This window comes from Pollachius pollachius (genome assembly GCF_949987615.1).
Source record: "Pollachius pollachius genome assembly, chromosome: 12".
Lineage (NCBI taxonomy): Eukaryota > Metazoa > Chordata > Actinopteri > Gadiformes > Gadidae > Pollachius > Pollachius pollachius.
In genome coordinates, this window is record NC_136945.1 from 10,991,704 (window position 1) to 11,015,191 (window position 23,488).

General features: G+C 43.4%; 1 protein-coding gene across 3 annotated transcripts in view; it reads left to right on the forward strand.

Moving 5' to 3' along the window:
• asic1b (acid-sensing (proton-gated) ion channel 1b) overlaps positions 1-23,488 on the forward strand; it is a gene marked incomplete at its 5' end in the record, with an annotated part of 142,120 nt that overhangs the window by 103,677 nt on the left and 14,955 nt on the right. For 2 of the 3 annotated variants that reach the window (XM_079747279.1, XM_079747277.1), the window contains 2 exons: positions 17,569-17,719; positions 20,670-20,797. In XM_079747279.1, the coding sequence (XP_079603405.1) occupies positions 17,569-17,719; positions 20,670-20,797 (279 nt within the window). Of the gene's footprint in view, positions 1-11,457; positions 12,073-17,568; positions 17,720-20,669; positions 20,798-23,488 lie in introns of those variants that run through there. The other variant, XM_079747278.1, reaches the window with a different exon arrangement.

Consider the following 23,488-nt stretch of genomic DNA (forward strand, 5'->3'; position numbering starts at 1 on the left):
TGAACGAGGCCTGTGTTAGTCCTGGCGTGACACCACTGGGAAGCAGCTCTATAAAGGTCTAGTGCGGGGTCCAGAGATAACCAGGTGACTTGACCTGCCATGGAGGCCTGACGTTTGACTGTAACAGACCGTAGGCGGCCAGCGTTGGGCTGACAACACGACGCGTGTGACAGGCCGGTCCACACTATGTGATGCTATATCCAGAGCGCGCCGCTAAGAGCCTCCAGGGGTTTCACAGGTGGCCGCGTCTCCCCTGCTTAGCAGCACTGCATGGTGTGTCACAGGTGAGAGACAGGCTGTTAACATGAGAGCGTACCCTCAGCAAGACGCCGCGGTGGCGCTGTATAGAAATGAAATGGCCAGTGATCCATCATGGGGACAGACATGCAGCGTGCGTATGGTGTGTGCTCGTTTGTCTTTGGAAAAATGAGGCGCATGTGACATGTTGAGGTGTAGAGAAAGGCATTTTGTGTGTGTGTGTGTGTGTGTGTGTTTGCAACCATGTGTATATATGTGTGTGTGTGTTGCCGAAAATGTTGCACGGCCAATATGCGCAGCAAACACTCAGCAAACATCGACCACTATGGACCATGAACATAACACTCTAGAGAATAACCCAGCATCGAGAGGCATATTTTTTTCTTATCATTCTTGTGTTTGGATGCCCCCAACTCCAGTTATAACCACCATATCACACATGTGATCCCCATCAAGTTTGCCTCTCAAGTATCCTCCAGAAACAAAAACAACGACATTTCCCATCGATTGAGCCAATCCAGCTCAAACCAACCACTCTACCTCAAAGAGGGAATAACTAAAAGTCAGATGTTTGCTGTAAGCGGCGATGCCGTGGCCCAGTGTGTAAGCAGGAAGTCTGCGCTTACTGCATCCCTTCATGATGTTCTGTTTCACTCCAGTATCCAGGCGGCGCCCCCTCCCAGCGGGAGGGCTGGGGCGGGCTCAGCCGCCGCCTTTGGGCAGCGACGGCGGAGGAGTGTGTGATAATGTCATGCACATCCACAGCCTAATAAGCACAGCGGATGCAAATGGGAAGCGCTAATGATGCTAGCCCGACTGGAAGAGTGTAAAACATTTTGCTGAAATACCAGCAGGGGAATTGGCTCCTGGCGCCGTGGCCAGGCCGCCCTGCAGAGAGGCTTCCCGCCAGATTTAATGTTGTTGTGCCTCCAGAACCCCATGCAAAACATTTGTATATATGAGACCATTTGGGAAGAGGAAAAAATATGTAAAAATAAAAATGGAGCCAACATGCCAACAATTAACAGCGAATCCCTTATGATATAAATGCAGAGGAGACATGTTTATGTGCGCACACACACAGACACGCAGACTCACAGACTCAGATAAACACACACACACACACACACACACACACACACAAAAGTACGCATACAAAGCCCCATCAACAAGCTTACACACACAATCATAAATATCTCCAGAGGAACCATATCTCTGTTTACTGAAATTCGATCAAAATAAAAGTTCCATTAGATACAACCCAGTGCACTGCTGTCTTTGGACAGTCTTTTCTATCTATTTTTTCTAGCCATTTTCTGTGTATGTATGTGTGCATGTGTGTATCTGTGTGTTTGTGCGTGTGGGTGAGTGTTTGTCTGTATGTGTGTGTGTATTTGTGTGCCTGGAGTGGTTTTAGACACCACAAGGGAAATGTGTTTCCCAAACGAACAAGCTCCCTATCCTCCTTAGCTCTACACTTGTTAGTGTGGGAGGTTGACATCCCTTGACATTTGGTTTACAAATGCATGTACAGGCACCCACACACACACACATACACACACACACACAAACACACACACACACACACACACAGACACACACACACACATATACACTATTTCACATGCACACACAAACTAACTCTACCAGGCACCTCTTGTCAAAAAAGATAAGCTTCAGAGATGTCACTACCAGTTAAAAGCTTCCACAATAGCAGCAGCTCTTTCAAGCGATGCATGATAATTATCATTTTAATGAACGTGAATAGGCTGTATTGAACATAATGAAGTACACTGTCCTGTGATTAGGACAATTAGTCTGGTGGAGCCTGGTGAATATTTTGGGGCTGGACCGGACAGCTTGTCTATTGAGGACTCAAGTCCTTAAGTGGTCCTGGAAGAACTGTTAAAATGGTGTTTTAAACCAAAACATTCACATATTTGAATGTTCTTGCATATTGAAAAATCTAAATAAATGCAGTGGATTGATACAGAAAAATAGATTGATAGATAGAAAGGTAGATAGATAGATAGATAGATAGATAGATAGATAGATAGATAGATAGATAGATAGATAGATAGATAGATAGATCAAAAGCTATATAGATGGATGGCTAATAGGGATGGGCAAAACGATTATTTTCCAGGAATCAGTTCTTTCAGTTCCGTTCACTATCACGATTCTTTTGTTTGATTCGTTTGTATGAATCGTTCGTTAAGTCAGATGGTCTTTTACGTAATTTGGCAGGGAATCGGAAATCATTTGTGGAATAAATGTTAATCAACATGCATGTAGCCTACTACTTTCTAATGTTCTGGTGAAATTACCCAGTATAAGTGTAAATATTAAGCATATGTATAAAGCACTTACGTGCCTTTTTTTTCATAAACATCCTTAATACATAATGGGGTGCAGTAAGAATTAAATGGCGTCTTCCAAGTAGCGCTAATAATCAGTGAAGCACGTAAGCAACCAGCAGCAGAACTATTGTGCGAATTCCCTACTTACCAAACGAGACTCGTAATGGTAGGTAAAAACAATACTTTATTAAAGCATGCAATTGTGATGTAGATCAAAATAAAAAGAAAACATAAAGTGCTTGCATGATGTTGAAGCCTACAGCGATCATTAGTTAACTTGTGTGGCGGTGCCTTATCATTCGTTTACCCATGGGCCATGGCAACGCGATTGCTACACACCCCTGGCATAGATGCGACCCAGAGTGCTGGCTTGCACACAGACCCTAAGAGACCCCATAAAACATTTGGGAGGGATTTTTTACGATAAATGTTCATTCATGACAGTTGGAGAGGGACAATTTATTTTACAAAAAATACATTAATTTGTCTCTTCCCAAGCATCAAATGGGTAGTGCAAAGACCAGGCAACCAGGGAAGTGATGCTGTAGCCGGTGGCCCCTCTAATAGTCTTTCATCAGAGCCATGTCCTTTTACCTCTTTCTCTTTCTCTCTCTCTCTCTCTCTCTCTCTCTCTCTCTCTCTCTCTCTCTCTCTCTCTTTGTCTGTCCGTCCATCAGCATGACTGCCTTGATAAATTAGCTGTGTTACCCTGCCTGAGTCTTGTTTTGCAGGCAGGAGTTCCCTTCGTAACACCTTGCAGTCTAAAATTAATAATTTCCCCCCATCCAGCTAACGATCCATCACATCTATCGATCCATCAGTTAAACAGGCCGTAGGTAAGATTTAACATCTATTATTTGAGTGTCATTTGTGAGAAATGGATTAGCGATTTGTCAGCTCTCAACGAGTGAATTGCTCTGTGAGAATATCTGTTACGAGTTGACTGTGTCCACCTCTGGATGAGCCAATTTAGATTTAAAACGGCTCCCGGCTCATTTCTGGAGGGCATATCTCCCCTGATTGGTCCCGAAATCCATCAGGCCTGTCAATCACTGGTACGTGAAACACAAGACTTCCCAAAGGCTGAGAAACATAGGGAGTGACGGGGACAAGAGGGAGAGGTGGTTTAAAGGGTTGTTTGGTTTCAAAATCGTGCTCTTTCTTCTGATCTTAACGCTCGAATCTTACCTAAAGCAGATTCAAGGCTATCAGAGTACAAATGCAAAGGCTTAGATAACCAATTTAAATATGTATGTGTATTCAAAGGAGAGCTAAAGCATGTCAATACATGGGAAATTGTGGGGAATACAAAAGGATAAAAAAAAAAGAAAAAGAATTTTAAATGTATTATTTTTGGTGTCGAAGCACCATCTGTCGAGTCCACTGCTGGCAGGGCAGCCGGAACACTGTAGTAAAGGATCCAAACGCAGACTACAACACGGGAAACCTAACAAAAGGGCCTTGATAAAGAAACTCAAAAATCTCCATTTCATGAACTGGCAGAAAAGACTTTGGAAAGAATTTGGGAACCTCGAGGCCAAAGGGACACAAGGACAATAAACAGACAAGGGAACAAAGGAACTGAACTTGTAGACATGAACAGACTGATTGGGGGAGAAGCAAGGGGAAAGATTGACAAGGACGTACAGGTGAGGGGAATGAGAAGTCGAAGGACATCAGGTGGAAAGGGGGAGAACGAACACTAAACAACATTAAGACAAAGTTAGATCATGTTCATCCATTATTCATCCTTGTGTACCGTACTGTACACACGACCCCGGAGACCATTCTGTGAACACTGCTTCACCGACTTTAATTCAAGCTAATTCAGTATTTATGTGAAGCTACCCTAGGCTACATTCAGTCCCCGCACTGAAATCCTCACGGGTTAACCTAAGTAAACGATTGTGTTTGTTGTTTTGTGATTTTTTTCATAATTCCATCAAGTAATTACCGCTCGAATTTCATGTGGGCCTCCAGTCCCCGGGAACAGTGTAACGAATGATATAATTATCCTACAACTGAGGAGCAACCAGACCGTATGATTGTATTATCATGTCATATGTTTTCTTTGGGCACAACTGAAGAAATGAACTCGTTAAATCATTCAGAGAGAGAGCTGCCATGGCACAAGCTTATCCACTTACAATTGACCCTGGCCATTATGTGTGGGGCCTAATCGCTTCATACCATCCTTTTATTGAAAAGTTCAATCGGCGCACAATGTCTCATAAAGGTGAGTTATTTTCCAATGTTTAAGGTCAAACTATTGATTTTTAGTGTCAAGTTTCCGCTACTTCGGCCTTTACTGATATTCAATGCAGCCGCTTAGTCGCCCTCTCTACCCTGTAGGGAGCGTGAGGCTCCTCAGTGACTCTTGTCCCTAAGAGCAGACCATGCGCACAATTATCTTGGAAAATTGTCTCTGTAAATCACAACCTGGTCCTCTGTCAGCTACCCAACGCCCCAGGCCTAACTGTTGAATCTCTCTCTCTCTCTCTCTCTCTCTCTCTCTCTCTCTCTCTCTCTCATCCAACTCCAAAATCTGGATCTTTGCTGTTCTGTTGACATGGTATGGTGCTCTTCATCGTTTCCTCGATCTCCAGACCCACAGAGACAGAGCGACTGATGAGGATGCCAGTGGTATCCAAAAGGGCTGCAACTTATTATCATTGTGGTTTTGAAATATATTGATGCAACATTTTGGATAAAAGGCTAAGGTAACAGAACCAAGTTGAGGTAGACTAACAGGCTGACTAGTCTTTACACATCTCCTTAGACATTATTGACAGCACTACTTCAATGCACATGTACAATATACAGTAACTCTGTCTCTGTCTCCTCTGTGGAATTGACTTGTGTAAGTTTTCCAAGTGGAAGATAAAAGGGAGAGAGAGAGAGAGAGAGAGAGAGAGAGAGAGAGAGAGAGAGAGAGAGAGAGAGAGAGAGAGAGAGAGAGAGAGAGAGAGAGAGAGAGAAAAAACAGGCCAAGGTCCAGGCTCACCCTGGCCTGGTCTGTATGCCCCCAGACTGACAGTTTGATTTGCTGCATTCTGTGACTCTAAAAACCCTGGAGTGCAAATCCATCCCCATCTATGGAGGCAGTGAAGGACTCTCATGATGTGTCTTACCCCCCAGAGCCACTATCCAGAGACTATCTGTGCAATGTTGTGCTATCCTATTACTCCCATTCCAAATTAATGGGGCATTAACTATTTTTATTGACTTGGTGAAGTGGTTGAGATAACGCATTTTATTTTATGGCCATCCGTTGCATGGTGATTTATGTATGTCCAAACTATCCCAACTAAATAAAATCCGGAGATAAAGGGCTGAAACAGTGTTGTTTTCTTTAACACAAGGTATGATTGTAATCTATTACACAATAATTGTATCACCCGCTAAACCTAATAGCATAATAACATAAGGCATTATGGGTTAAAGGTAACTTTTTTATCTGTTATTGCTGTTATTAGGATCTTCACTTTTATCTTTACATTGTCCATTAATCATGTCAGAGATGTATTTCAGTATTCAAGAATTTTCACATTAGAGAACATGTGAAACGGTTAAAATTAAAAACGGTTTCCTTATGGCATCTGAGACCATAAATCACAGTGAATATGATATAATGTGTGTTAGATGGCATCAGAGACCATGTGAAACAGGTGATATGATATAATGTGTGCATTATAGTTTCAGAGACCATGTGAAGCAGGTGATATGATATAATGTGTGCATTATGGTTTCAGAGACCATGTGAAACAGGTGATATGATATAATGTGTGCATTATGGTATCAGAGACCATGTGAAACAGGTGATATGATATAATGTGTGCATTATGGTTTCAGAGACCATGTGAAACAGGTGATATGATATAATGTGTGCATTATGGTATCAGAGACCATGTGAAACAGGTGATATGATATAATGTGTGCATTATGGTTTCAGAGACCATGTGAAACAGGTGATATGATATAATGTGTGCATTATGGTATCAGAGACCATGTGAAAAGGTGATATGATATAATGTGTGCATTATGGTTTCAGAGACCATGCATATGTGTTAAAGGAAGTTGCTGCTTCATGTTGAATCTACTGGTGGTTTCCTGTCTCCACATAGTTTTCCAGCTATTTCAGGAGTGGAACAAAGTAAAGCTAGTGTTTCTGAGTCTTATGTATATTTTTCTTAAAATAATTAGACTCATGCAATTTGATTCCTAGACCAAAACCAAGGTTTCCTCAGTGATGAACTGGTTGAGAACCAAAATAAACAAATATGTTGGCATTTATTGGCATGTAAAGGGATGGCAAGTTTTGCAGGATACCATATTTATGAGTCATATCACAAGTAAACCTAATTCAAACCAGTTCAGCCAAGGCCAAATAATATATAAAATCCACGTGGATCGCTTCCTCGTAAAAATAGAAACCCATGTGTTCTCTACTAGCCACAACTGTTTTATCTGAATATTGTGTTTCTCACAGTTGTGGCTATAGGCATATATTTTGTAATCATGGTGAAGAATGGTTTGTCAGTGCAACTGGTTGTTCTGGTTTATGGATTTTTATCAGAAGCTATGAAAGTCAGGTCCAAATGGTTGCCCCTGTGTTCAAATCTAGCACCCGACGTCTCTCTTGTATAATGAAAAGTCAAACACTTTCACCACTAATGCCTTGTTAGTTAGCCATCCTGAACGAAAGTGTCCTTGTTGATGTGTTCCTGCTCAAGAGTCATTTCTTTTCCCGGCGACTTTTGCCCGAGTTCTCTGGTTATAAGTTTAATGTTATGAAGTGCTGTCAAATCGCTCAAGCGCCGTGCGACTCAACGGAGGGATCTATAAATAGATTGGATTCGACTGGACTTGGCTTGACTGTCGGACCAGAGTCCTGACCGACAATGTGTGAAGAAGGACATGGGTTTTGATTTAGCACCCCAACCACTGCAAATTCTTCAACCACCCTTGGCTGTGGAGCTGAATGATGGCGTAGTTAACAATGTCAGCTAGCCTAGAGAAAGGGCCCACTTTGTTGTTCTGGCTCCTTGTTGATTTGTGTCTGAAGTGCATAGGTAGGTGATTGCATGTCTCTGCCACACTTTGAGACATACTATTACAGTAATACAAGTCATCATACTAAAAGCACTTGAGTGAAAAAAAGTCTTACCATCTTGCTTGATTGCTTACATCACTCAGGAACGGAAGGATATAACGTCAGTTTTCAAGCATTGTAACAGAGATGATTGTTTGGAGATTGGGATGCAGAGAGACATATTTATATATTGGTATGATGCTATGTAAATTATAATCGTACCACATGTGTACTGGTAGGTGTGTGGGCATTACGCACGCTGTGCTTAACTCGATGACTAAGCTGCTACTGGGGGATACAAATTCAAAGAGACTGAGATATTTGAGTAGTCTCATATGGGTTTGTTTGATGTTCATACACACTAAAAGATTATGCATGCAACTATAATTGATTGATTGGTTGATTGATTGAGCGATAGCTTAAGGGCTGCTGACAGGTCATTTAAGAGCGTAAACAATTTACCAGTGAAATGCCACTCATGTTGCTGGTAGCTTTCCACGATTCATTGTCACTCTAACTGATCCAGTCTTTTTCGTTGGTTGTGGTCCCTTTTTAAGTAATAATATAAAATACTGGAAAGACAGCATTGTCATGGTTTTTTCTATGATGGATTTTGGTAGAAAGGCTAAAGAGCTTTTGAAATGCCTGTGCATTTTTGCACTGGCTCTTTTATAGACTCTGAGCTTGTTCTATCGGAGAATACGCAACCCTGGAAAATCAATAGACTTTTAGTCATAGCCTTCTTTCTCTACTTCCAGCCAATACTAATCAAGGAAACAGCTTCATTTCTGTGTCTTTATTTGTCTTTTTTCGCTCTTTATTTTTTTAAGGGAGTGTTGGGAATGTTGTATTCATTAGTTACCCCAGGATTTATTCAGAAGTTGTTGCCAGTCCCCGTGAAGCAGTACATAGTCCATGTTCTCCACTCCTGGGATTGCTTTAGGGAAGAGCTCCTTAATGGCTTTCCCTGTTTTCTCCCATGCTCGTCGGGAATGAGAGCAAAGGGATGGATTAACGCAAGTCTTTAACTGGGGTTTCATAGCACCACATAGCAGTTTATTTTGTTTAATTGTAGCAGTTGCAGAGGGATTGTGTTTGAGTATAATTATCCCGTTGCCCGGACAGATTAGCTTGTTAGAGCTCCCGCCTGCAATGTGCTTTCAGCATGGCTGCCTGAACGAGGGATTGAACAATTGTGTTTTAAAGTTATATATAGGTTATCTATCATGGCCATATACAACAAGTATATGGGAGACATTTCATCTTATATTCTTCTGCACAATTGTCAAACATATTTCATGTATGCTTGTCCCCAACACCCACATGGGTAACTACGATATCAATTTTATTTAATTAATTTCATGTTTTTTTCTATTTTACCCTATGTGTAAACATTTACTACATAAGGCCCCTCTCCAGAATAGTGTAAATTAATACCTTTAAAAAGCATATATCTGTACTTCTGCCTTTGCAGTCATGGTCTTCAGAGGCATGACCGAAGGAGTGTACCGGTTTGAATAAATTGAATTGAATGTCATCACAACCCCTAAACGTCCAGACACGTTCCACAAACTGGAAACATTGAAAAGGTCAGGTAACCGGCCAGATCTCTCATGTCAAACCATGTCCGCCCGACGGGGTCTTCTCTGCACGCTGCCTGGTGACTCACTGCCGCTGGACAGAAGCCCCTCCCGGCAAACAGCCCCGAAAGGAAGGAACCATGATGTTCAAAGGCTAAACAGTGACCCAATGCCCTGGTAAATATCCCCGCTGTAACTCCTGATGTGCTCCTAATGGGGCTTAACCGGTGCATCATACATGGGATCACATGGAAATGGGAAAGCATTATGGGGTAGGGGAGTCGTATCCGCCAGAGATGGGCGGGACGTGGGGGAGAATTTCTGCTTCACATGCATGATTTTACATGCTCTATTTGCACTGCCGACTGTGATTCCCTATGGGAAAAAAAGACACAAAAACACACACACACACACACACACACACACACACACACACACACACACACACACACACACAGCAAAGGTGTCCTCAATTGGCGCCCACTCTTTTATTCACCAGCCATTTCGTTCCCTCCCTTGTGCATTTACCTACCTCTACCTCACTCATTCATATGCACACATACCGATGCCATCACACATACACAGACAGACAGACATACACACACGTAAGCACACACATAAACACACACGTATACACACACACACACCAAACATACACACACAAGCAAAAGCACTAGCCGAACACACACACACACACACACACATACACACACACACACACACACACACACACACACACACATGAACACACAAACCACAACCATAAGCACACAAACACACACACACATGCATAATAAAGTGTTGTGTAGCCGGAAGCCTACCTGCAGCTCTGAGCCTCTGAGCTGGTATGGTGGTATTCAGGGATGAGCCGGCCTGGACTACAGCCAGGAAATACTCAGGACTAGAACTCTGCTACGCGGATGATGATGATGATGATGATGATGATGATGATGATGGCCAACAGGGCATACATCTCCACTTAACCAACCTCCTGAAGGGGTTGATGGTGGGGGTTCATTCGAGCATGTTTCTTTTTTTCCTCCGGTTGGAAGCCGATTTCCCGGATGACCCAGAAAGCAGTGCAGCTTGAGGTTACAGAACCTATTTAAAATAAGTTATGCCGCAGCTGTCTCCGGGGACGTGTTAACGATGTGCGGTCGCTGTATTTGCATTCGTTTACCGGGGGCACTGCATCGTTTTATTAGCACGCTTTAACATGGCATTTAGGAGACAACAACTTGCGTTGTTTATACATGGCGAAGAGATCATTTAAGAGTCGAGCTTGTGTAATGTTTCACATGAGTCTTAAACCACCTGCATTTGTGGTGTGCAGCTGCTATATTCAAGGGGTTAGAGACCCTCCATTCGGAGCTACAAGTAGACTACACAGCGTTTAGTTTCCAGGAAGAATGCAAATCGTGGGGCTAGGGAGGGAATATAGTGTCTGTGTATGTTTGTAGGGCGGGTGTGGAGATCCGTGTGACAAGCCAGAAATGGAAGACAAATCGTCTGAAGCCACTGGAGGCGATGATTTCAGTCAACTACGCAGAAAACGATATCCCCAAGAAATGAGACTTAAATGTTGGGTGACTGGGAACGAGTGAGTGTGTGAATGGCAAAAAGTACAACAAGAATAAAAAAAATAAAATGATTGACTTATCTTAGCCACTCGCGTTTAACGATCGTTTTTTTAAACCATTCTCCTCCCATGCCTCTCAAAACGGCTTGCGGGGAAGAAAAAAACACAGCGCCTGGAAGAAATCTTCCACGGGCTAGTAGCCTATACCCTGCCTACCGCTGCAGCTGGTTGGCGGTGGTCTAAATCATTTGGAATAACTTGGCGCCCCCCGGTCAAGCTGCGGGAGGGAGCGCTCCGCTCTGCGACTAACAAAACCCCGTCACCAGCAGCAGCAGCAGCAGCAGCACTCACCCCACGCGCTCTCTCAGAGCCCAGCGAGGCGAGCGCGCGCCGTGTGCGCTCCACTCGCGCCCTCTCCCTTCAAAATAAACCAGCGACGAGACGGCGACGGCCATCCGGGAGACGCTTGGACTTCCCCCTCTATCCCCACCCCCTCCCCCAATTCACTGTGATCATGCTGTTAGTTCGGTAAAGGTTCGGTAAAGGTGTTAAAGGTTTCACCTTTAGCAACCTGTTTTTAAGGTGAAAATGTGCCAGGGGGACGCTTCTGGATCCAAACCGAGACCGGGCTCCCTCGCCGAAGCCGGGAAGCTTTTCTTAAAATACACCACGCTCCACGGTCTGAGGCACGTCTTCCTCAGCGGCTCCTACCCGCGGAGGGTCGCCTGGCTGCTGGCTTTTCTGGCCGCGCTTGCGCTCCTTTTCACCTGGTCCTCGAACCGCGTGCGCTACCTGCTGTCGTCGCCCGTGCACACCAAGGCGCACATGATTTACGCCAAGCGGCTCGTTTTCCCCGCCGTGACCATCTGCAACCAGAACCTGCTGCTGCCGCGGCGGATGAAGAAGACGGACATATTCAGTGCCGGCAGGTGGCTGGGGCTCCTGGGGAAGAACTGGCAGGTGTCCGCTGCGGCGCGGGAGGCTCTGGCGCCGCGGAGCGGGGAGGGCGAGAGCCCGAACGGCGCCGAGCCCCCCTGGTCTCCCCTCGCCAGGATTTTGGACTTCAACCACTTTCTCCCTCCGCCGCGGGAGTCCCAGCCGTCCATGAGGCAGTTGCTCGACCGCCTGGGACACCAGATGGAGGAGATGCTGCTGTATTGTCGGTACCAAGGAGAGCTCTGCGGGCCGCGTAATTTCAGCACCGTGAGTGTATGGACAGCGGCAAAGTTTTTTATTTTGGATGTTGGCGTGCAGGAGAGGCTAGTGCGTTAGTTGTTTTTTATCCTGGGCGTTACTTGGTGAAGCCTGGGCTTTGGGTCTCTCGTCGCCCTGCGGTGAGCATGTAGACGCACCATCTGTATTTATTGGGTTTAGTGCTGGATGCTCGTTTCCATTACATTTGGGATTTAGCCTCATCGCCTCGCGGTCCTTTCTTAATTCTCTCCCTCTCTCTCTTCCTTTCCCTTCCTTTCTCTGTCTATTCTCTCTATCTCGCTTTTTCTTCCCTTCTCTTTTCTCTCTCTCTCTCTCTTTCGTTATCCACAATCACAGATACTCACACATACAAACGCGGAAGAGAGGGGCACAAATAAAGCTAAAGCCGCGGCAGCATCGGTATGAGTGCGCTAGCCTTTCATCCGGCTCGGTTGAGTAACCCCCTCTGGCCTCTCTCTCCTGGTTCATATAGTGCCCTATTTTCTCGTCCATTACAGCTAAATCAATGTCTGTACAACCCCATGCTCTCTGGAGACCAGTCAATGCCTAATGAAGACTTTAGATTCATTTAGCTGTGCTTTATGGCACACTCTGACACCCTGATGAAGAGCCTTTAGTGCCGGCCTCGTCGGAAAGCTCCATCTCTACTGATTATATCTGATCACAAAGCAGGGTGAAATGGGACGCGGTTTGAGTGGATCTTACTGGTGGAAAGGCAACAATAATTAAAGTAGGACTATAAAAGGATCAGTGCATATAGCGAAATCCTTTTTTATAAGCCTTTTATATTTTGAAATAGACCCAAGCCTACTCCCAGGACAGGGTGATTTGACAACCGCATGAAAGGAGTGTTTAAGTAGTCAAAGCATTGATGCGTATATTCGGCTGAGACTGACATCCTAGCATGAAAGTTTAATTACTAGTACCATTAGAAAGCACTATGTATATTCAGTTATTTTAAGTGGGGTAGGTCCATAATAAGGCAGCCCTTGTATATCCACGGCTATGTGACAGGTCAGCATCCACTAGTGCTACACAGCTACAGTGTAGCTGTTTACTGTGTACTGAGCTAAGCAACATTTACTTTTGTCATTTGACCTTTTCATAGAGGTGTCATCGTAGGACAACAACAAGTGTCGCTGAAACACTTCCTATGGATCTGCTTCTATATTGACCAACCAAATTCCGGAAAGTGCTTATGAAAATAATGTAATATTTTATATGTTATATGTTGTGTGTTGTATATCTTTCTTTTTCAAACTGAATAATTTGACCCTCACAATTCACCTTGGCAAATGCACAAATCATGCAGCCACTTTTGAAAGCGTTATTCAGAAAGGTTATATATGACAAATGTACAAAACTACTTGAACATTTTTGCCACAACAGTGTCTACGGTGTATTTTCCCTAAAAATTATTCAGGCACTGCCTGGGCATATTTTCCAGAAAGTATTGTCCAGAACCATAAAGCTGTATGTGTTACCACTTCAAAGCAAAAAGCATGGCACAGTGTTTTGGCCTGTGTGTGTGTGTGTGTGTGTGTGTGTGTGTGTGTGTGTGTGTGTGTGTGTGTGTGTGTGTGTGTGTGTGTGGGTGTGGATGGGTGGGTGGGTGTGTCTCTGTGTCTGCGTCTTTGTGTGTGTGTGTGTGTGTGTATGTGTTTGTGTGCATGCACACGTGTGTGTGTGTGTGTGTGTGTGTGTGTGTGTGTGTTTGTGTGTGTGTGACCCACTTGCCTGGCCTCCAGCAAGATGAGGTAAAGCTGCTGGAGTGAATTAAACCAATGGCGTTTGTTCACAGCAGAGAACCGTGGCAGGGAGGCATAACAAGCACCTGTCCGCTGAACAATTCCTCACCAAACAACAGATGGGCATTCATATGCAGCACCCCCCTCTCTCTCTATGTTTATTTGATCCAATGGTGACAATCTCCTCCCTTCGTCCACCCAATCCCTCACTCCACTTTATACCGATGATGAACAACAGTCAAAACTGAAGCCAGGTTCCCTCCTAGCGTTCACCCAGGGGAGGCCTATTGATTGCAGTTGCCCCAACCAATTTTGGTAGAGAAGATTATGCTCTTCTCCCTGGTGTTTGGCTTATTGAACCACCAACGTTATAGTTCCTTTAGCCTGTAAAAGAAAGGAGAGGTGGCAGACTAACTGCTTCCTGTTGGAGTCTTCATCAAAGAACAATAGATTTGTCAGCGTGCGGAGGAATAGGAAATGCCTCCCCTGATCAGAGGTGGCGCCTCACCGTCAAGGATCTCCTTAACGAGAATAGATCCCCTTTTGAACAGGACATTCACCCCCAGCTCTATGCTATCCTCAATGTGCATGTATAAATAATGTTGATAAAATCACCCTTCATTTGTTGCTTAAAAATACATAAAAGTAAATACCCCAAGTGAACACCGTGCAACAATTATTTGGTAAGACCCTTACGGGAATATCAACAAGGAGCGCTTGTGGAAAGCTTTAGTTGGAGGCCAACCGAAACTTGTGTGCTGTTACCCTTTAAAGTGTCTGGCCTTTGAAGAAATGTGGAAATTACCTGAGTAAACGTTGTGTGCATGCTCGTCTCGCTGTGAAACATCCGGACACGGTGTTTCTCCCCTCTCTGATCTCAGACTTCATCGAACTGCGAGTGAGAGAGTGTGTTTTCCTGGCCCCGTTTTCATGGAGCAGCTTGTGAACCCTTGTCACGTCATCATGTGAAGGATAGCCCAAGGCAGGCTCTACATTCTCTTGCTGTCCCAGGGTGAATTATTCATCTCAGACAGACAGTGACTTCTCTGCACTCTGTGACAACGGCCAAAGGTGATGTCTGAATCCCCGCCCTGTGTGATCTGTGTGTGACTTTTTTGAGGGATTGTTTCTCAGTTTAAAGGTGTTGACATTTATATATAGTGTTAGTTGTAGATGTCTTACGACTGCGGGAGTGTAGAGGAAGCAGATGCCACTCCAGTGCAGTTTTTTTGCCACCTTTTCATTTCAACTGTAAAGTTGAGTGAAATGTGTTTAATCCAAAATGAGGCACACATAATCTTCCCACCTCTTATTATGTCTTTGTTTAGAAGGAATAGTAATCATCCTTGTTTCCCATTTACTCAACTCCCTTGTGTGTTGGTGGTTGTGTGTGTGTGTGGGTGTGAGTGTGTGTGTGTGTGTGTGTGTGGGGGGGGGGGGGGGTTAAATGTGTGTATGTGTGACTTCACTTGTGTGTGTCTGTGTGCATGTGTATCTGTCCGTCATGTCGTGTGTGCGCATATGTCTGTGTGTGTTTGTGTGTGAGTGACGTGAGCGGTGCAAGCAGGTACTTGCGCGAGAAGAGCTATGAAGAGAGGAGCGTGTCTTGGCAGAATAGATCTAACGATGTTCGATTTAACGCCACATAATGAAGAGAGGGCCGTGCACGTTAAGATCTCAAGACCCCCAGTCTTGGCTCCCAGGTGCTTCCGTCAACGCAAAGCCACAAAGAAACTCCAGAGCCCCCCAAGGTCACCGGCCCGATCCCCCGCTCCGCATCGCTCAGCACAACCTTCTGGTTACCAAGGCAACGTTAACGACAATCTCCTTCCTCCTCCCCCTACATTCAAACCTTTTAATCAATCTCTGCGTTTTCAAAACGAGACACAGTCGTAGGCATGTGTTCAAGCTATCGGTAGGTATGTCCGTAAACATCTTAACACACACATACGTAGACGGACACACGCAGACCCAGAGATGCCAAATACATACAGAAATACAATAGCACACACCCACGCTCATACACAGCCACACACGCCTTCTCGTCCGAAAAGTCTGAAAAGAGAATGATTTGTCAGGATTCTATGCGCTCAGCTAATCAAGACTTTCTAAGAAAATGTTATTTTAAAGATATTATGATAATAGCCGGTTCTAAAGTGAATTTAATCTTTTTCTCTCAGTAGTTCTACTCAGTAGATTCAGAGATGGAGTTAACAAATGATTACCAAGCAACAATGATAAGAGGCAGAGCAAATCAGATATATAAGTTCTGCGTCACCCAGGCTCTAATATGATCATTGTTGAAAGTATTCGATTGTGTCTACATGCACAAAACAAGAGGATGGATTTCTTCAATTTGGCTTGCGCTAAAGTACAATGATTAGGAAATAAGTATAGGGAGAATTTATCGGAGATAGAAAATTAAAGAACATGCCAAGATAGAAAATTAAAAAACATGCCAATATTACACAACCCTAGCAGCTAACATAAATTCAACAAATTGCTGGCAACCTAAAATAATGTGCAACGTATCAAAAAAGCTTAGAAGATCCTATTTGCCCTTTGGCCTGTATGCTTCAGTCTGGCATGAATGTGCCACAAAACCACTCAATTTCTATTGTGTTGCGTTCCACTGATTTGTTTCTCCCTGCCCATTACCCTATTGTGTCTTTTTCATTTTTTCCAAACTGCAAAGGATGGAGTCGTCGGTTAAACCCAAAACATCCTTCTGCAGGATTCAGCTCCACAAGTATCTTTGCTTTAATATAATGAATTGACCGATTAAACTATTAAACTCTGTTCCTTAATGCTTAATAGTTACCTTGTCCTCCCCTTGCTCTTTTAGCTATAACATGTAATTTCCCTTTAGCCCACGTCATAGTTAATGGCATGTATGTATTCATTGATATGGTGAATACATTGTGCACCATTAAGCCTGCCCTTTCAAAACAAGATACTTAAGCTGTTTTTCTCATCCAGTCCAAGGTCGACAGGCATGGAGACAAAGAGGAAGAGTTGGATTTTTGGCTTTGTCCACTGTATACAATTATCTGATGTCCTTAATTTGATTAGATTTTCAATAGTTCATAGCCAATCATGTGTTGCCGTTGTTTTTGTTGTTGTTGTTGTTGTTGTTGTTATGTGCCCATAGGTCATTTAATCTCATAGACATGTTGTTCCTAATAGATACTCTCCATTGTCAGCGACATGGCCAAACCCTCCATAATGGGACAGGAGCTCACCTAGGGATGTAAAGGGGGACAGAGACTGTTGAATGCTGAACAACCGCGTGGTTCCCCTTGTGTAACTGAAAGGTTACATCAGGAGTAATGACCATCTGATTTATAGAAATCAAAATCTTTCAAAAGACCATTAGCACTGTTCCCCTTCTGTTCTGGCTCTTTTTTGTTTGTGTCACAAAGCCCTCCTGTTTAAACCAGAATGCCTGAAAATAACCATAGCGACATCATAGATATACTTACTGTGGTTACCGGCATCGTTTTTGATATTTTTCCTTTTCTTAACCATTATCAACCATTTTATAAAACAAGAAGTTCTGATGTTTACAATTGAAAGGCAGAGGTGATGATGCTATTTGAATATAATCTATAAAGTTGGTACCATATTAAAACAATTATATTGATGTGACACTGAGTTATGCATTATGAATGGTAAAAAGCATGTCTACATTGAATACCCCTTTAATGTGTCTCTTCATGTTCTTGCTATATTTCAGATATTCACCCGCTACGGGAAATGCTACACCTTCAATTCGGGCCAGGATGGCCGCCCTCTAATGGTGACGATGAAGGGTGGAATGGGCAATGGCTTGGAGCTGATGCTTGACATTCAACAGGATGAGTATCTGCCAGTGTGGGGAGAGACCGGTAAGGCCCACAATGCATTGCTTACGCTTCCATTTTCCATTTGAGGTTAAATGATAGGCCTCAAGAAGCAGGCTTGCATAATGCACCGGTCTCTTTGAAGTCAACGTGATTATCCCTTTGTAACATACCTAGTGGCAATGTAGCTCATCAAAGTCATGTTTATTTACCGCATGAAGCTTAAAAGAAAGAATACAGACAGATATCGAAGTATTTCTTTTTTGCTCATCCAGTTAAATATTGACATACTGCCTACCACTTCCACTTGAAGGTTATGTCCCATTATTTGTTGTCAAAAAAGCAGAAGCCGAATGACTTATAACCAGGTAGCCAAATGGTTTTGCTTCATTTTTTATATCAATGCTCGATGCTTTTCATTTTGGATGCACTGTTGTACAGAAACATAAAGAGCTTAACTACTTTGAAACAGCAAACCCAATAGACTTATATCTGATTTGCTGAATGGACCATGAAATAAGCAATTATGTGTATTCCAACCTTACCGCAAGGACCGCCAGCCAAGTCACTCACAAATTGGCTTTAATCTCCCAAAGTGCGACTCTGTCAAAGGTCAGGAAATCTGCTTTGTTGTACTGGATGAGGCTTTTATTCGCGGTATTTTCTTATCATTGAACTCCTAAATTGGCGAATAATTAGCCAGATACAAATCTGCAAATATGTAAATGTTTGTACAATACATAGAGCTAAAAGAGCTCCTAACATGCAGTTAACAAATATTGTAAAATGAGCTAAAGTGAGCTAGCCAGAAATCCAGAAGATACCCTTTTGAAACCCAAGTCACGTGCACTATAGATTAGCAACAATTCAATGTCTTGACAAATGGATATTGAATATGAGAACTATTGTTCTCATATTAAACTGTGGTCTGTGTGTTTAAGTTTCCTCATCAGTCAAATAAGCGAATCTCCATTTGGCAGATAAAAAAAACAGATAGAAAACCCTTAAGAAATGTTTTTTTCTCTTCACGGTGGACCCTGCACTACACTACTACCTCTTGACTTTGCTTGTGTGTTCTCAGATCACTAATTGTGTCTTTGAAATCATTTGTTTATGTTTAGGATTTGCACTGAACTAAAAGACTAACAGCGGAACTACAAAGGGCTGATGTAGCTGCATAATATACAGTTTTAATCTACCTACAAACATTTTGGTCAATGTTGACTTCAGAGCACATAAACACACACACGCGCGCACACACAAGCTAATACTTTTTCTATCACGCACACACACACACACACACACACACACACACACACACACACACACACACACACACACACACACACACACAGTAAAACTAATATCTACATGTTCATATTTTTAATGGCCTGAGTAAAGCTATTTTTTCTTGCCAGTGCTGGCCTGGTTTGAAAGGCCATTCAACTGTCTATCTTTAGATGTAAAATGGAGGAAGAAATAGTGGCAAAGCAAAGCAACAAAGAGAGAAGGTTCTCCAGAGTGTTTCTGTTTGGCTGCACTGCTTGGTTGCATCACCTTTGTAAAAATGAGAATGGAGATACAGAGAAAAGATTAATATTGCTGGGTTCATGTCAGACAGGCTATTATTCTGCGGTCAATTACTCTAGATTAGGTTTCTGGTAAATAACACAGCAGCGCACAGAGTGATTAGTATTAATAAGGCCATTGGAATACGAGGCCTCTCACAGTGTTGTAGACCACCATCATTCATTTTCAGGCGTCACTGGCTAGCAACATCCTAGAATGGCAATTGTTTTTCTGTTCGTTGATCCATTTGACTCAAGGTTAGGGACAAATATCATTATTCTAACTTTATAACATTGACAGATGGACCAGGACATAATGGAGGCATCAGCCCATCTAAGTGGCTCTTGAGTGGTAGTTATGTATATGAGGTAATCAAAGGAATAAGGTCTCTTCCTGAAATTGCCATTAAAAGCTTTGTGACCGACACCACACCGTCGCACTGCAACCCCTAAAGGCAAAGGAGGGAGGGAAGGAAGGAAGAAGGGATACGAGGGAGGGAGGTAGGGAGGGAAGGAAGGAAGAAGGGATACGAGGGAGGGAGGTAGGGAGGGAGGGAGGGAGGGAGGGAAGGAAGAAGGGATACGAGGGAGGGAGGTAGGGAGGGAAGGAAGGAAGAAGGGATACGAGGGAGGGAGGGAGGAAGGGAGGGAGGGAGGGAGGGAGGGAAGGAAGAATGGATACGAGGGAGGGAGGGAGGGAGGGAGGGAGACAGAAGGAAAAAGAAAGCAACCAAGACACGAAAGTGAATCACAGTCAGAGATAAAGTGTGACGACCTGGAAGATGCTCAGGGAAAAGAACAGACATTACATATGACCCTGCCTCCTCAAAGACAATCGCTCGGAGCCAGCCGCGGCCTCGCTGGCACGATAAGCAGTCTGGCGATTCCCACAAACGTGATGAAAATAATGTGGATCCTCATTGAAGCCCTTGGCCAGCGCCGCATGTTCTTTTGTGATGTGTGCTGATCTCAGTATCAAGGAGACCCATCTGCCACATGGGCCGTCAAATCCATAGAGGCACAGTGCTGCAGCCAAACTGTCAGTGCCATTGATTTTTCCTTAAATCCCCTTTATCATTTATTTATAAATTTCTCCCTTGCCTCTGATTTTACCCGCATGGTAAATAAATCTCCTGCCGGCTCCTTACAACAGTGTAGGACTCCTTCAGATACGTTGATGTTCTCATTTTGTAAAAATTGTATTGACCTAACGTAAACCTGTTTTAAGCCATAAGCCTGATTTCTCATGTCATTTACCATGAAATGATATTCCACCCACAAAATGTAATTTATTTTGAAGGTAATAGCACATTTATGGTTCATGGATGTGGTCTATATGCATACAGACGTGTGTGGATATGTGCAGTGTTTGTACCAGATCATGCCGCCCTTGCTAGAGCCCTTGTCTCTCTGGCCTCTCTCCACAGACGAAACATCATTCGAGGCCGGTATCAAAGTTCAGATCCACACTCAGGATGAGCCTCCTTTCATTGACCAACTGGGCTTCGGGGTGGCGCCCGGCTTCCAGACCTTCGTCTCCTGTCAGGAACAACGGGTAGGTCTCCACACATGACTTGTACTAGGATACATGCAGCCTGAATGTCAATTCTAAACTACACTGTAAGATACTGCTGTCATAGCCAGGTTCCACCAGAATTTAATTTTGAAAGAAGGTGATCATACAAAAGTAAATAGCATAGTAATTAGAGCCGAAAGGTAGTACGAAAATACACATTTTTTCAACCAGTTGTTTAAGTTTTGGTTTGTTTCAGGGTTTCAGATCGCAAATTATTTAGTTATTTCCTCTCTTTTGATTGATGGTCCAACATGGCAGTATAATTTTCCTGTTGCTCCTGGGAGGTTTTATTCTCCATGTACATATAAATGTCTCTTTCAGACCTTCTTCCAGCACGTATTTGGTTTCTGAACAGTGTCGTTGCTGAGTCATGTTGCTGCAGTAGGAAATGAAACAAAGCCAGAGACATATTTTTTGAATGGTGCAGACTTGTAGTAAGACTAGGACGGCTCCCGTTCCATGCCTTCTACATCTCACTGATCATCCATCCACCCCTCTTCCCCCATCAAGGTCAAAATGGTAACTGGGCAATCGGTGAAGGCCAAATGTCTCTTTCAATGACCACTCCAGTCGGAAACCTTGTATTGACTTGGTTTTGTGTCATTTTATGTCATTTATTTTGTCGCTTTTGGTCCAGAAACAAAAACGTTGCCTCTGCCAACAAAGTCAGAAAAATAACAGGGGTTGATACCAATGTACTGGAATTCCTCTGTTTGGCTGACCAACTTGGCCATATTGACATGTCATGGTAATATCAGCGTCTCAGACAGGGGTTATTGATGAACGTTTTGTGCTCTGGCAGAAGTCTGATTAATGGTGCTTGGTGTTGCTGATATCCATTGGGGTCCTATTTGTCTTGTTTTGATTAATGGCCTCATGCTATTTTGCTGTACAGGCAAAGATTATTTAACGGGCTGAACTAGTTGTTCTGGTTTTGCTAGCATCTTCAAAGCAGACCAGAACATGCTCACCCTTGTGGGTCCAAGCAGTTTTTTATGTGTATCTAAGTCAGCAGCGCTGGAAATGAGTGTTGTCTCTTGGTGTGATAACATCAGGTTAATCTTGCAGAGCCTGCCTTTCAATCATAGAAGTCTGGGACATGGCATTGATTAACTGTGTCAAAACAGCATAATTATCACCAAGCATGATCATAACAGGCCGTACGCTTGTAATAACAGTCTGAGAAAAACTATGGCTCAGCTGTGTAAAAAAATTGATCAACCTGTTTACGGAATAAACCCATGAATGCAAATACAACAACAAACTTTAACAGTGTCCCGCCTGAGCTACGTCTCCATTTATGTCATTGACAATGTTGGCAGCCCATGAGAAGTTGAGTTTCTCACCACGATGCTGCATGGTTGAACTTCCTCTATGTATCAGATGTTCCGGCCGAGTCACATCGTGACTTATAGTGCAAGGGAATGGAAGAGGCTGAGACTAACGTCAGGCTAACGCCTACTCTGTCGGGACAGCTAGATCCTAGGCTAATGGGGTTAAAGGCTTTCACAGAGAGGCACCATCATGGCTTAATCCAGGGTTCCACTTGATACCCCCCTCCACTAGAACCACAATGCCAGAACCACAGTGCACTTTAAATCCGTGGCATCACTATAGAGCTGCAGAGAGCAGTCGGGATCTGAGCAAGAGCAGAGGATGTGGTGCTTGAAGAAAATGACCATTCTTGATCAGGCGGATGACTGCTTAGTGGGAGGAAGGACAAGCCAAGGATTCGACTGTGAAGAGATGGCACTACAACCACGGGCGTTTGTTTATAGAACAGTGGACGTGGTAGTGGTGGGATAAACCTTGAATCAGATCAGTTGATATTGATAGACATGTGGCGAGGTAGTGACAGCGGCCACACCTTGACCATGGGTCTGTGTTTCTGAGGTGCACGTCATATCAATTAATAGGAAATATGTTATTATTTCTGTATTAGGCTATGCTACACATTTTTCCCATTCCTTTTACACAAATACAATTATTAGCAAAATGGGTTAAAGTGGGCTGTGGCAGCACCCACTTGTCAGGCAACGAATGCTCGTCAAATATTTAATTAACAATGAGATGAATGTCAATGAGTAAACGCTTTGCCAGACAGATACAGAAGCGCAACAGGATAAAAAGAAGGCGGTACTTTGAAATACCTGACCGCTTCTTTTTTTTATTAAAAAGGCTTTTCACAGAAAATGAGGAACTGATGGATCCAGTCAAGGTATTTTGTCAATTACTCTCCCAGCCTTAAAGTGATGTGTGCAGCAGCCAACCTTGTGTAGAAGTGAAAAACACACTAAGGTACTTGAAGCCCAGTACCAAACAGAAAAAGCATTTAAGGAAGGATCTCATTATTCCAAACTGCTGCCACACTGCCCAATGCCTGCCCAAAGGTTATGTGTGCAGTGTGATTCTTTAACACATATCTTGGTGTGGTTGTCTTAACTTAAGTCAATTTGCTTTGTCATTTTGCTTTGTTGTTTGGTTTTACCTAACTTCTTATCATAGTTCACGTTGTTCTCAGATGTTGTGGCCACACCATGTTTTCTGAAGAGTTATGGCCAATGTGTTTTACTAAAACTCTCGGTTTTTAAAACCTAATCAAGGATCTTGTGTCAAATCTTCCTAATGTGCCGTCTGTGGTCTCTTAAAAATGCAAGCCTGATTTTTAGC